Below are 13,477 nucleotides of genomic sequence, written 5' to 3'. Positions count from 1 at the left end.
AAGCTAGTATGCAGGTACAGCAGGTAATAAGGAAGGCAAATGGAATTTTGGCATTTATTGCTTCAAGGAATAGAGTATAAAAATAGGGAAGTGTTGTTGCAACTGTACAAGGCATTGGTGAGACTGCACCTGGAGTATTGTGCACAGTTTTGGTCCCTTTACTTGAGGAAGGATGCAGTTTCATTGGAGGCAGTTCAGAGGAGGTTCACTAGATTGATTCCAGAGATGCGGGGCTTGTCTTATGAGGGGAGATTTAGGCCTATACTCACTAGAGTTTAGAAGGATGAGAGGAGATGTAATTGAGGTATATAAGATGCTAAAGGGGATAGACAAAGTAGACGTGGAGCGGATGTTTCTCCTTCTGGGGCATTCTAGAATGAGAGGCCATAGTTTTAGGCTAAGAGATGGTAGATTTAAATCAGAGATGAGGAGGAATTACTTTTCTCAAAGGGTCGTGAATCTGTGGAATTCACTACCTCAGAGTGCAGTGGATGCCGGGACGCTGAATAAATTTAAGGAGGAGATAGACAGATTTTTAATTAGTAATGGGTTGAAAGGTTATGGGTAGAGGGCAGGAAATTGGAGTTGAGGCCGAAATGAGATCAGCCATGATCGTAATGAATGGTGGGGCAGGCTCGAGGGGCTGAATTGCCCACTCCTGCCCCTAGTTCTTATGCTCTTATGTTCTTATATTATTCCACTCGCAAGAGAGATTATTCCACTAGAAATAGGGAATATTCCACTAGCAAGAGGGTTTGTTCCTCAATCATGAGAGATTATTCCAGTAGAAACAGAGACTATTCCACAGGCAAGATGTATTATTTCTCTCGCAAGGGTGATTATTCCGCTAGCAACAGAGATTATTCCACTCACAAGTGGGATTGTTCCACAAGCAAGAGGGATTTTTCCACTCACAAGATCGATTATTCCACTAAAAAAAAGTGATTATTCCCCTCACAAGATGGATTTTTCCACTCAGAAGAGGGACTTTCTGCCTGTCGGGTGGGCGAAGCAGGACCAGCCGCGGGCGGACGCAGACCCGATCGGCGCCCGTGCCGCCATTTTGTACGGGTGGGACAATTAAGGCCCGCCCAGCGCATTTCCCAAATCCCGTGAATAGCGGGAGCGTGCGGGCTGCGGCGGGTGAGCACAGACTGCCGGGTCCATTGGCGATCCGGCAGTCTGTTTAAAGGAAGGCCTGGCAGCCACCTGTAGGCTGCTCACAATGGCCACTCCCAGGTCACACCGCAGGGGGTCAGCTGAGCAGAGCTGGAGGGAAGGGCAGAGGAGCAGGGCAGGGTGCAGGGTAGACCAGTGGGGCGGGGGGGGGTCAATGCGCCCCTCGCTTTTCTGATGACTGCCTTGCTGCCCTCCTTGAGGAGGTGGCAGCACGGCAGGAGGTGTTGGTTCCCCTAGATGGGAGGAGGAGGCCCCACCCACATGACCAAACGTGCCTGGGAGGAGGTGGCGGAGGTGGTGAGCTCCCGTGACGTGGTGCGGCGCACCTGGATCCAGTGCCGTAAGCGCTTCAACGATTTGTTGCGCTCTGGAAGGGTGAGTACCATGTTGGCATTGGGCATTTAACCCTGTAGGTAGCCTTAGCCTTTGAGGACAAGCCTTGAGGACCCCCGCCAAGCCTTGCTGTCGTGACTGCATTGAATCATGTTAGGCATTTCTCGTATGCTGGGTGGGCAAGCAGATAGTGCCCATGCTTACATCAGCCTGAGTGGTTCATGAGGAGATGAGTTCTCCCCCACACCATGTGTTGCTCTTAGTCACACATGACTAGTCTGAGGGCAAGCTGCAGGAGATGCAGCTAGGCACATACTCAGACCTCCAGCACGTGTCCTATTCACGGTGATGAGATTGTGGAAGGGGAGCCTCAAGGTCTCGTGGCCAAGACACTGCACGTAGTTGCACCTCCTCGCTATGGGAGTAAAGACCGTGTGTCTCCTAAAGTGATGGACGCAGCATGTGTCCAAGGTGGCCGTTGGGAGGGGGGTTGGGAGCAGGCATACTATTTTTGTGTGACTGGTCAGCAGTAGCGGGGAGAGGAGGCACTGGAGGCCTGATATGGGCCACTGTGGCTGGGGTGCGGCGTGCGCATGCAGAGTCCATGTGCGATTAGCCGCAATGAGGGGATAGCCCTTGTCACCCAGCAGCCATCCATCAAGCCTTGCCGGAGCACTGAAGAGCCCCAACACCTGGGAGTGTCTGAGGATGTAGGCGCTGTGGGAGCTGCCTGGGTACCTTGCACAGAATTTTAGAATCAGCATCCTGTGATCACACACTATCTACACGTTCATGGAGTGGAAGCCCTTCCTGTTAACGAAGGCACCCAGCTCACCCGCTGGCGCCTTGATGGCCACATGTGTACAGTCTATTCCCCCTGGACACAGGGGAAGCCAGCAATGGCCGTGAAGCCTCTGGCTCACTGTGTCTGACTTGCCTGGTCCTAGTGGAAGTGGATGAAGGTCAATGCACGCCTGAACAGAGCATCTGTGACCTGCTTGACACAAGTGTGGACAGCTGATTGGGAGACACCGCAAAGATCACCCACCGAGCCCTGGAAGGAACCAGAGGCATAGAAGTTGAGGGCAACTGAGACCTTCAGAGCCACTGGCATGGTGGTGTCCACCCACACAGTTAGTGGAGATCTCAGGGCCAATCACTGACAGATGTAGTTGACTGTCTCCCTTGACAGTCGGAGCCTTCTTTGGCACTGCACCTCAGTCATATTGAGGTAGCTGCTTCGTCGCCTGTAAACCCTGGCAGCAGGATAGTGGCTTCTTCTACGGCCCCTTCCACCTTGGACTACCTCTTGGCCCTGCGCCCCTTGTGCATGTGCATGTGCCTGTCCTCCCAAAGGTGGCTCCCCTGGAGGCTGAATGTGCACTCCTGGCCTCCTCCTTATTCTAGCCCTCTCTTTCTCCTCAGAGGAGCTGCCTCCAGTGGACATGTCAGAACCCATACCCAGGATAAAGGGAGGCCTCTGGAAAGCTGCAGGCCCGATAAAGATTACTGTCTGCAGAGTGCTGACCTGAAGATTCAAAATACACAGAAAGCTGCTGGAACTCGCTCCGAACTGCTGCAGATCACACAGGCCAGTTTAAAAAACTTTCTGCAATAAATACTCACAGGCCAGATGGACAACCCCACTGAGCCCTCTTATCCTGCCTGTGGATGAGTTTTATTAAAAAGTCTCTTACCCGCCTGCCCGTTGTGCCCATGCGCCGACCCCTAGATCGCACGGGCGCCTGAAAATTGGCGTCGATTGCCGATTTAAGGGCCTTAACTAGCCCGTTAATTAATGGCGGGCACGTGTCAAACTTCATAGTGCTCCCGCCCAGTGAAATATCGTGATGGCGTGCGGTGATGTCGGGACGCTCGCCCAACGTCATCGCACGTCATTTTTACGCACTGACGTGTGGGGCCTGCCCCCTGCACGTCAAACAGAAAATCCTGCCCATTATTTCACTCACAAGAGGGATTATTCCCAGTAGCAAGAACGGTTATCCGACACAGAACAAGGATTATTCCAGTGACAAGAAGGATTATTCCACTCGCAAGAAGGATTATTCCCATAGGAAGAGGGGTTATTCCCATAGGAAGAGGTGTTATTCCAATAAGAAGAGTTATTCCAATAAGAAGAGGAGTTATTCCACTCTCAAGAGGGATTATTCCATCCGCAAGATCAATTATTCCACTAAAAAGAGCAATTATTCCCCTCACAAGTGGGATTATTCCTCCATCAAGAAGGATTATCCTACTCACAAGAGCGATTATTTCACCCCAAGGAATAGTCCCTCTTGCGTGTGGAATAATCCATCTTGGATGGAAATAAACACTCTTGCTAGTTAAATATTCCCTCTTCCTATTGAAATATTCCCTCTTGTGAGTGGAATAATCCCTCTTGCAATTGGAATAATCCCTCTTGCTAGTGGAATAATCCCTCTTGCTACTGGAATAATCCCTCTTGCTAGTGGAATAATCCCTCTTGCTAGTGGAATAATCCCTATTGCTAGTGGAATAATCCCTTTTGCTATTGGAATAATCCCTCTTGCTATTGGAATAATCCCTCTTGTGAGTGGAATAATCCCTCTTGTGAGTGGAATAATCCCTCTTGCTATTGGAATAATCCCTCTTGCTAGTGGAATAATCCCTCTTGCTATTGGAATAATCCCTCTCGCTATTGGAATAATCCCTCTTGCTATTGGAATAATCCCTCTAGTGAGTGGAATAATCCCTCTTGCTATTGGAATAATCCCTCTCGCTATTGGAATAATCCCTCTTGCTATTGGAATAATCCCTCTAGTGAGTGGAATAATCCCTCTTGCTAGTGGAATAATCCCTCTAGTGAGTGGAATAATCCCTATTGTGAGTGGAGCAGTCCCTCAGCATATTCTGCCTCCATGAACTCAAACGTGCTCAGTTGACAAGGAACCTATCCATCCATCAGCACTTCTAGCTTGACCACATCAAGTCGTTTGATGTTTTATTTTCTCCAAACAGAATGATACAGTATTCTAGAATGATTCTCAAAGGCTAGGCTAACCTTTACCTCCTTGGAGCCCTCTCCTTTCATCTCACTTCAAACTATCAGTTTCTTTGTCACAGAGATTGTCACAGAGTTTGCATGTGCAGCTATTGTGCTTGGGGATAATGGAGGCTAAATGTTTCCTTGTGAGGCCTGAACCTTCAAGGGCTACACAAATGCACCTGGAACATTGCCAGTAAAGCTTGCAAAGTATAAGGAGATAATTTCCCTCCCCCATGACACTCCTGTACCTCCTGCCCTTTCTTCCCACCCCTCACCCTACCCTCCCCCTTTCAATTCCCATTGGGACAGTTACCACCTGTATGGTGATGGAACAGGGTGTTGGGTTCACAGCTGTAGGGAAGGACTCTGGTTCTGCCTGATCCATGGGAAAATGTAAAAACCTTGTTAAACTGCCTGCCTGGTGCACCTCTGACTCTCAATTCAGCTCGCAGCAGCTTTGACCTAAGTGGGGGAGCCATCCCTGCCCTCAGGCCCTCGAGCTTACCTAGCTGATCGAGGCCCAGGTGACATCATTGGAGCCTAATCTGCATTTTTAAAGAGGCCTCCACCATATAGGAGGGCGGGTGCCTTCGCTGGCTGCTGGCAGTCGTCTCAGGGTGGGCATGTATTGTCCCACCCCTGCCTGGTTTCTGACAGGTGGGAGAGTTAAAATCAGTCCCTACTGTACTGTGTAGGAGGCTGCAATTTGTGTGCCGTACTTGGGCGGTTTTGAGAAGGTGGAACTTACTAGGGTAGTACAGAAAGTGGCCGTGTGTTTGGCAGGGATAAGGAGAGCTGTGGTCAGTGGGAAGATATCAATGGTCTGGCCAGGTGGGCAGAGAAGTGGCAAATGGAGTTCAATCAGGAGCAAGTCGAGGAAATGCATTTGGGGAAGGCAACCAAGGCCAGGGATTAGACAATAAATGGTACAATACCAAGAAGTGTAAAGGAATTAAAGGATCTTGGAGTGCATGTCCACAGATCCCTGATAGCAGCAGGGCAGGTGGTTATGAAGGCTTGTGGGAAACTTTTCCTCATTAGCCAATGCCTGGAGTATGAGAGCTGGGAAGGTATTGAGCACTAGTTAGGTCACAGCAAGGGGGATGTGATTGCACTCAAGAGGTTACATATACAGGAATGGAGAATTTTACTTATGTGGAATGATTGGGTAGGGCTGGCTGCTTTTCTTTGGAACAGGGGAGGCTGAGGAGTTTATTTGTTTTATACATTCATTCATGTGGGCACTGCCGGCTTGGCCAAACATTTATTGCCCGCCCCTAATTGCACTTGTACAGAGGGCAGCTAAGAGTCACCCACATTGTTGGAATTGCATGCAGGCCAGGTCAGGTAAGGATGGTGGATTTCCCTCCCTAAGGAGGCATCAGTGAACCGGGTGAGTTTTTACATCAACCAGCAATGGTTTCATGGCCTTCATCAGGCTTTTTAAAATTCCAGATTTTCCTTGAGTTCAAATGTCACCATCTCCCGTGGTGGGATTCAAACACAGGTCCCCAGAACTTACCCTGAGTCCCTTGAATGCTAGCCCAGTGATAACATCACTATGCCACTACCACTCTGAATGGATAGGAACAACCTATCCATCATTGGAAAGGTCAATAACCGGGGGCCATAGATTTAAGGTCATTGGTGGAATGACTAGAGGGGAGTTGAGTGGAAATATTTTCACCCAGAGGGTGATGGCAGTTCATTGCCTGAAAGGGTGGTAGAGGTAGAAGCCCTCAGCATGTTTTAAAAAGTACCTGGATATGTACTCGAAGTACCATAACCTACAGGGTTATGAACCGAGGGCTGGAAGGTGGGATTAGACTGGATAGCTCTTTCTTGGCTGGCACTGGTACGATGGGCCAAATGGCCTCCTCCTGTGCTGCAAATGACAATGCTTTCTCTCTGGTAAACACACGAGAGAGAAGGGAATAGAAGTTGATGCTGCTGGGATCAGATTAAGATGTGCCGGGGGAGGCTTGCGTGGAACATAAACACCAACATGCGCCAATGGTGACTAGCTTCCATGCTGTAATATTTCACGACTGCGATATAAAAACCTTTCAGGGTTAATTGCTCATTGTGACTTTGTCTTGCCTTTTGCAGGCTGTACAACCAAATAAATCTGCACTGTGTGTCTACTGGAAAAGCACAGACAACGGGTCGGGCTGGTTGACTGATGGTTGCATGGTGACGCATCAATTCAAGAGACGAGTGGCGTGTAGCTGCACACACCTGACCAGCTTTGCGGTGTTGCTCGCACCCCGAGCTATCCCGGTACAATCTACATTTGGGTAAAATATCCCTGGTGTATGCTAAACGGTAAAGTGTGCCTCAGGAACAACACCCTTGGAGAGTATCAAGGCAAATAGAACCAAGGGGCCAAGGCTGTTGCAAACTTCTGTTTGTCACAAACGCACCAATCATACGAGAGGAGCTGGTAAAACAATAATGGGGGTCCTTTGTTTGATGATAGGACAGAGAATGGTAACTGGGAGGCTATGAGACGTCGCTGACCATATGATTGCTGCCCTATTCCGTCTACTGAGTCATGGGACTATACATCCTGTCTCACAGTGGGTAGTGATAGGCAGCGGTTGAAGGTACGAACCCCGACAGGTACATATACATCACATCAAAGACAGGCAAATGGAGTTGGCCTGAGTCAAAAAGAATGGCGGACCAGGCTCAAGGGAAGGTGCAAAGGTCTATTCCTATTCCCAGTTATGGTGGATTAATCCATGAAATTACCAGGATAATGGTTAGCTGCAGTGATAAAAAGAGCAAACGAGGTAGCAGGTATAAAAGTAGATGGACAGAATGAATCTCCAAAGAGGTTGTATTGTTGCTGTACATGGTGCAGACAGCATCTGGGGTCTAGAACGGGCAAGTTAACATTTCATGTCAATGACCTTTCATCAGAACTGGAAAATGTTCGAAACTAACACCTTTTTAAGCAAGCGCAGAGCGATGGGAAGAGAGCAGAATGGAAAGAGAGGAATAAAAGTAAGGGATGTAATAGGGCAGAGGACAGGAGAGATTAAATGAGTGAAGGGATGGTGGCATAAGGGAGAAGGAGATAGCTGTGGGACAAGTGAAACACCACCGATATGCAGTAGCAGCAGTGTGTGTACCATCTGCAAGATGCACTGCAGGAACTCGCCAAGCCTCCTTAGGCAGCACCTTCCAAACCCACGATCGCTACCATCTAGAAGGACAAGGGCACATGGGAACACCACCACCTGCAAGTTCCCTTCCAAGCTACTCACTCATCCTGACTTGGAAATATATCGCCGTTCCTTCACTGTCACTGGGTCAAAATCCTGGAACTCCCTCCTTAACAGCACTGTGGGTGTACCTACACCATATGGACTGCAGCGGTTCAAGAAGGCTTCTCCACATTCTCAAGGGGCAATTAGGGATGGGCAATAAATGCTGGCCCAGCCAGTGAAGCCCACATCCCTTGAATGAATAAAAAAAGGAAAGAAACAAAAGATGTGTCGAGAGGGGGTGTAAATGGGAAAAAACAAAACCATCACAAACAACAGCTGTCCAAAAATAAAAAATGGCAGCAATGGTTATGTCCTGAAATTGTTGAACTCAGTGTCGAGTCCGGAAGGCTGTAAAGTATCTAATTAAAAAATGAGGTGCTGTTCCTCGAGCTGACATTGAGCTTCACTGCAACAGGACAGAGAGGTCAGAGTGAGAGTGAGGCAGAGAATGAAAATGACAGGTGACCGGAATCTCAGGGCCATGCTCCAGACCCAACAGGGGCGTTCCACAAAGCAATAACCCAGTCCCCAGTGTAGCGGAGACCGCACTGTGAGCAGTGGATAAAGTGTACCAGGTTGGAAGATGTACAAGCCAATCGCTGGTGCACCTCAAAGGCGTGTTTGGGGTTTCCGATGGTGAGAAGGGAGGGGGGTAAAAGGGCAGGTGCTGCATGTCCTGTGCTTGCATGGAAAGGTGTTGAGGGAAGGATTGAGGAGTGGACCAGGGAACGGTCTCCGCAGGATGCTGAAAGGAGAGGAAAGGGCCTGAAGGCTGGTAAGTGGGAAACAATGAAACTCTACCATATGGTTCTGGGATGGAGAGAAGGGGTAAGAGCCGGATATGGAGCAGAAACAGTCGAGGACCCTGTCAACCACGGCAGAGGGGAATTCTTGGTTGAGGAGAAAGAAAGCTCTATTGGAAGTGCTTGTCAGAATGTGACCTTGTCAGAATAGACATGATGGAGGTAGGGAAACTGGGTGAATGGAGTCTGTATAGGAAGTGCTGCCAAAGTATCTGTGGGAGTCAATGGGCTTATAATAGATATTGGTGGGCAGCTTAGTTCCACAGATGGGGGTAGACTAGTTGAGTAAGAGATGGTTCATGCGAAGGTGAAGAAAGCTGAATATTGGAATAAGAGTTGATGAATTTTTCTTCGTTTGGGCTGCGAGCAGGAAACAGCGTTGGTAAAGTCGTCAATTTGGCCGAACTGGTGAGGGGCGGTGGAGGGTGGGGGGGAGGGGAAGCCTGAGTGGACTGGAGCAAAGAATTTTCCATGTATCCCAGAAAAGACAGACATAGCAAGAACCCAAGTGGGTACCCGTTGCAACACCTTTTATTTGGAGGCAGTGAGTGAAGTTGAAGGAGGTCAACGTGGGCAGAGGCTCAGTCAGGAGGAGAAGGATGATGGTGGTCGGGGACAGGTTGGGTCAATGAAGCGGACACCCCTCGCGCCATCTTGTGGGAAGGATTGAACATTCCTGCTGGAAAGGAGAGCGTTCAGGCCGGGAAACAGAAGAGTGCCCAAGTGACGGAGGGCGGTGGGAGAGTCACAGGTGTGGGCAGGAAGAGGCCGGGGAAAGGGAGAAAAATTAGAGTTGGGGTCGGAAGAAATCAGTCCATTGGGGGGGAGATTTTTATGGCCCCCCTCCCGCCGGCGGAATCTTCCGGTACTGTCGAAGTCAATGGGCTTTGGAACGGTTCGCCACATTTTCCAGCCCCACCCCCGCCGAGATGAGGCCGTAAAATTCCACCCGATGGGTGTATCGGGGAAGTCCTGTTTTTTGGGGGGGGTGGTGGGGGGGGTGTTCTTGGGAAGAAAGTAGAAGCAGGCTGGGTGGGCTGGGGACCATCAGGCAGGAGGCAGTGAAGGGAAGGTCCCCAGAGGAGATGAGGTCAGGGGCAGTCTGCGAAAATGATGACTTGCCGTGGGCGGTGGGGCTGAAACCTGTCGCTCAACCTCGGGAATGTTTGCTATCTTCCCGCTGAGTTCAGACTTGGAATACAGCCCGGGAGTTTCATGGAACCCGCGTGACTCAATCGCCCCACGGAGGTAACCCCCTATGAGCGCAATGCGGTTCGATCCCTGTCTGTTTTACTGTGTTATTCTCTGCTCTCCCCTTATCTAGGAAGCCCATGAAGATACTCTGCAAATGATCACATATATCGGAATGGCGGTGTCATTGGTCAGCCTTCTGCTTTCTCTCATTGCCTTCGCCTTTTGTCGTTCAATTAAGAATATTAGGATCACCATCCACACTCACCTGTGCCTGAGTCTGCTTCTGGCTGAAGCCCTCTTCATGGTAGACATTGACAGAAGTGCCCACAGGGTATGTATGTCCTTAACTCTTTACACTGAGTAATGTCATTGCAGCTGTATCTCAGTGGGTAGCCCTCACCCCTTACAGTCAAGAAGTCATGGGTTCAAATCCCACTCCAGAGGCTGAAGTACAAAACCGAGGTTGATACTCCCATTTCAGCACTGAGGGTGCGCTGCAGTGTCTCTCAGGTGAGATGTTCAATTTGCCTGCCTTCTAAATGCGGCTGTGGGGTACCCCGTCTTGAAGCAGAGGGGAGGAATTCCCTCTCTCGTGCAGGCCAATGTTAATCCCTCCACCTATATCACCTAAAAAGGGACTAGCAAGTGGGGCCATGGTGGCATTGTGGGAATGGCAATGTCACTGGGTTAGTAATCTAGAGGGTCCTGCTAACGTTCTGAGGAGATGGGTTCAAATCCCACTCCAAAATTTCAATTCAATTAGCAAAATCTGGCAGAAAGGCTGGCCTCAGTGATGGTGACCATGACAACTATCATTGATTGTTGTTAGAAGCTCATCAGGTTCACTAATGCCCTTTAGGGAAGGAAATCTGCTGTCCTCCCCTAGCCTGGCCTACATGTGACTCCAGGCCCACAGCATTGCGGTTGACTCTTAAAAATGCCCTCTGCATTGGCCTAGTAAGCCACTCAGATCAACGGCAATTAGGGGCGGGCAACAAATGCTGGCCTTGCCAGTGATGCCAACATCCAATGAAAGAATTAAAAAAATGATCATGTTGTTGTTTGTGGGGACTTGCTGTGTGCAAATTGGCTGTTGCGTTTCTACATGGCAACTCTTCAAAAGTATTTCATTGGCTGTAAAGAGCATTTTGATGTCCAGATTTTTTTTGAAAAGGTGCTGTATACATCCAAGTCTTTCTTAATACAACCTCACCTGATGCTCCTGAAATGGTTTTGTGTCAGTTCCTGTGAAGGCCCTGGTGGCTATCTGAACACGTGGCATGAAACCGCTCCAGATTTGGACCTAATTGGCATTAAATTGACCTTAAACTCAGGAAACTCTCGGGCGGTGGGGCGAATATGATGAAAGAAAATGTAATGGGAAGGTGCCTCGTTGGGCCAGTGTGGAGGAAGGCCTCTTCTGTCATTTACCTTGCTAAGCCTGACTGGACAATACATAACGATGACGACTTGGGCTGGGTTTTGCCACAGAGGCAGAGGCGGGTTAGGAGACAGGCATCCCAGCCATCTTGCTCAGGAGCGTGGTGTGCCAGTTGCCCGCATTGCCAGCCCTGAGCGATTTTTCCAAAGGCAGCATCTTGGGGAGCACTCCACTGGGGAGTGGAGGAACATCAGTTGATCTCATTATTAACCCAGCTGAGTGGCCCATCTCCTCTGGGGTTTTTCCCATGGTGCATGCGCCTACCCGGCCTGCTGAAGCCCCGCTGTCGTTTAGAAGCGACCTCCCGACCTCCCAGCGGCAGGCCACAAGGCCTGCAAGCCCTCCTCTAAACCCCTCCCTCGCTCGCTCCCTCCCTCCCTCCTGGAGCTGCCGGTATCTTTGGGCCGCAGCAGCAGTCCCACGCCATCCTGAGAAGGGGCTTCCCCCTCCATAGTGGTTGCTTGGCAGCTGCAGCCTCATTAATTTTGAAAGCTCTTTAGCGGGCGCCTCCATTTTGAGGTGCCCTTGTGGTCTCCTACCTGCACCAGCAGCATCCACCTTTCCTACAGGGACCGCAGGTGCTCACAGCCCCAAGTGCTTCCATAGGTCTTCCCACCTGCAGAACCCGCCACCATCTCTCGTTGATGGGGGTCCCCCGGAGTCGGCCTGTCAATTGTTAATTCAGCCCCGTCGGTGTAATTCTCAGCACCAACCCTTCCCTCAGTAAGTCGCACTTCTGCCTTATGCCGGAAGGTTCTTAGTTTAAGCCTCAGCTCAGAGAATTGAGCATTTAATCAGGGGCGAGACTTCAGTGCAGTACTGAGGGAGTGCTGCCATCTCTCAGACTTAGAAACAATAACTTGCATTTACATAACATGGGCGTTGGTGACACAGTGGGATTGTCACTGGTCTAGTATTCCAGAGACCAGGGTAATGCTCCAGGGACCACAGGAGATGGTGAAATTTGAATTCAATGAAAAACCTGGCATGAAAAGTCTGATTATGAAATCATTTTCAGCTGTTGTAAAAACCCATCTGGTTCACTGATGCCCCTTTAGGGAAGGAAATCTGCCACCCTTACCCGGTCTGGCCTACATATGACTCCAGATCGACAGCAATGTGGTTGACTCTTAAATGCCCCCTGAACAAGGACCATCAGGGGTGGGCAATATATGCTGGCCTAGCCAGTGACGTTCACATCCCATGAATGAATTTAAAAAGATAGGAAAAGGTGACACAAATCAAGCCACAGGAGGGGATATTAATTGAGGTGACTGACAGCTCGGTCAAAGATGCAGATTTTAAGGAGGGGAGACTGAGGTACTGAGGCAGAGAGGTTTATTGAAGGTGAGGTGAAGGGAATGAAGGATGCACAAGAACCTGTACTGCAAAGTAGGGCTGGAGGAGGCTGATGGGAGCATGGGGGCTGAGAATGTTAAATTTGAGGAAGGACCAGGAACCAGTGTAGGTCAGCAAGCACAAGGGTAATGGATGCAAATTAGGATTCAGGCAGAGTTTTGGCTGAACTGAGGGGCCTATCTCCTCTGCAATTTTTCCCATGGTGCATGCGCCTACCCGACCTCCTGGAGCTGCGGGTATCTTTGGAGTTTATGGAGGGTGGAAGATGGAAGGTTGGCGGGGAGAGAATTGTCCAGCCCGGATGGCTTCAGCAGCAGCAGCAGCAGCAGAGGTGGAGACAAGCGGTGATATAGAGGTAGAAATAGATGGTTTCTGGGATGGGACGGGACATGGGGATAGAATCTGGTTTAAGGTCAAGTGGATTGTCAACAACCTGGTTCAGCCTGCATGAGGTGGCCAGGAAGTGGGATGGAATTGGTGGTGGGGGGTGGGGGTGCTCAGTGTTTTTGGCTTCAGTCTCCCTAGTATTTAATTGGAGGAAATTGTGGCTTGTGAAGGACTGAATGCCAGACAATTTGGGGTGACATTTCAGAAGCAGTGGTGGGTTCGAGAGCAGTGATGGATGTCATGGTGATAGCTGGTTGAGTTGGTGGACTTGAGTATTAGATACTATACGGTACATGGATAAGATACTGTAAAGCATACAGTACTATATATTGGGTCACCTGGCTTGTAGGACAGGTACCACTCAATAGGAAGCTTGCCAGAATGGCAGGTTAAAGGATGCTGTTCCTGCAGTTAAACCGGTGGCTTCAAGTGTTATCCTTTCAGCCTCAGATGCAACAGCAAACTCAGCTGGACAACG

At 49.8% G+C, this 13,477-nt stretch overlaps 1 protein-coding gene across 1 annotated transcript in view; it reads left to right on the top strand.

The window, feature by feature from the left end:
• Window positions 1-13,477, top strand: part of LOC144668760 (putative adhesion G protein-coupled receptor E4P) — a 51,859-nt gene that overhangs the window by 15,737 nt on the left and 22,645 nt on the right. Inside the window, exons 6-7 of the mRNA XM_078531090.1 lie at window positions 6,650-6,820; window positions 9,943-10,143. Of these exons, the coding sequence (XP_078387216.1) occupies window positions 6,650-6,820; window positions 9,943-10,143 (372 nt within the window). The remainder of the gene's footprint in view (window positions 1-6,649; window positions 6,821-9,942; window positions 10,144-13,477) is intronic.

The sequence above is a fragment of the Cetorhinus maximus genome, chromosome 28 (genome assembly GCF_964194155.1).
Source record: "Cetorhinus maximus chromosome 28, sCetMax3.hap1.1, whole genome shotgun sequence".
NCBI lineage: Eukaryota > Metazoa > Chordata > Chondrichthyes > Lamniformes > Cetorhinidae > Cetorhinus > Cetorhinus maximus.
The sequence above is the reverse complement of the archived record's forward strand: the minus strand, read 5'-3'. Positions and strand labels throughout refer to the sequence as shown.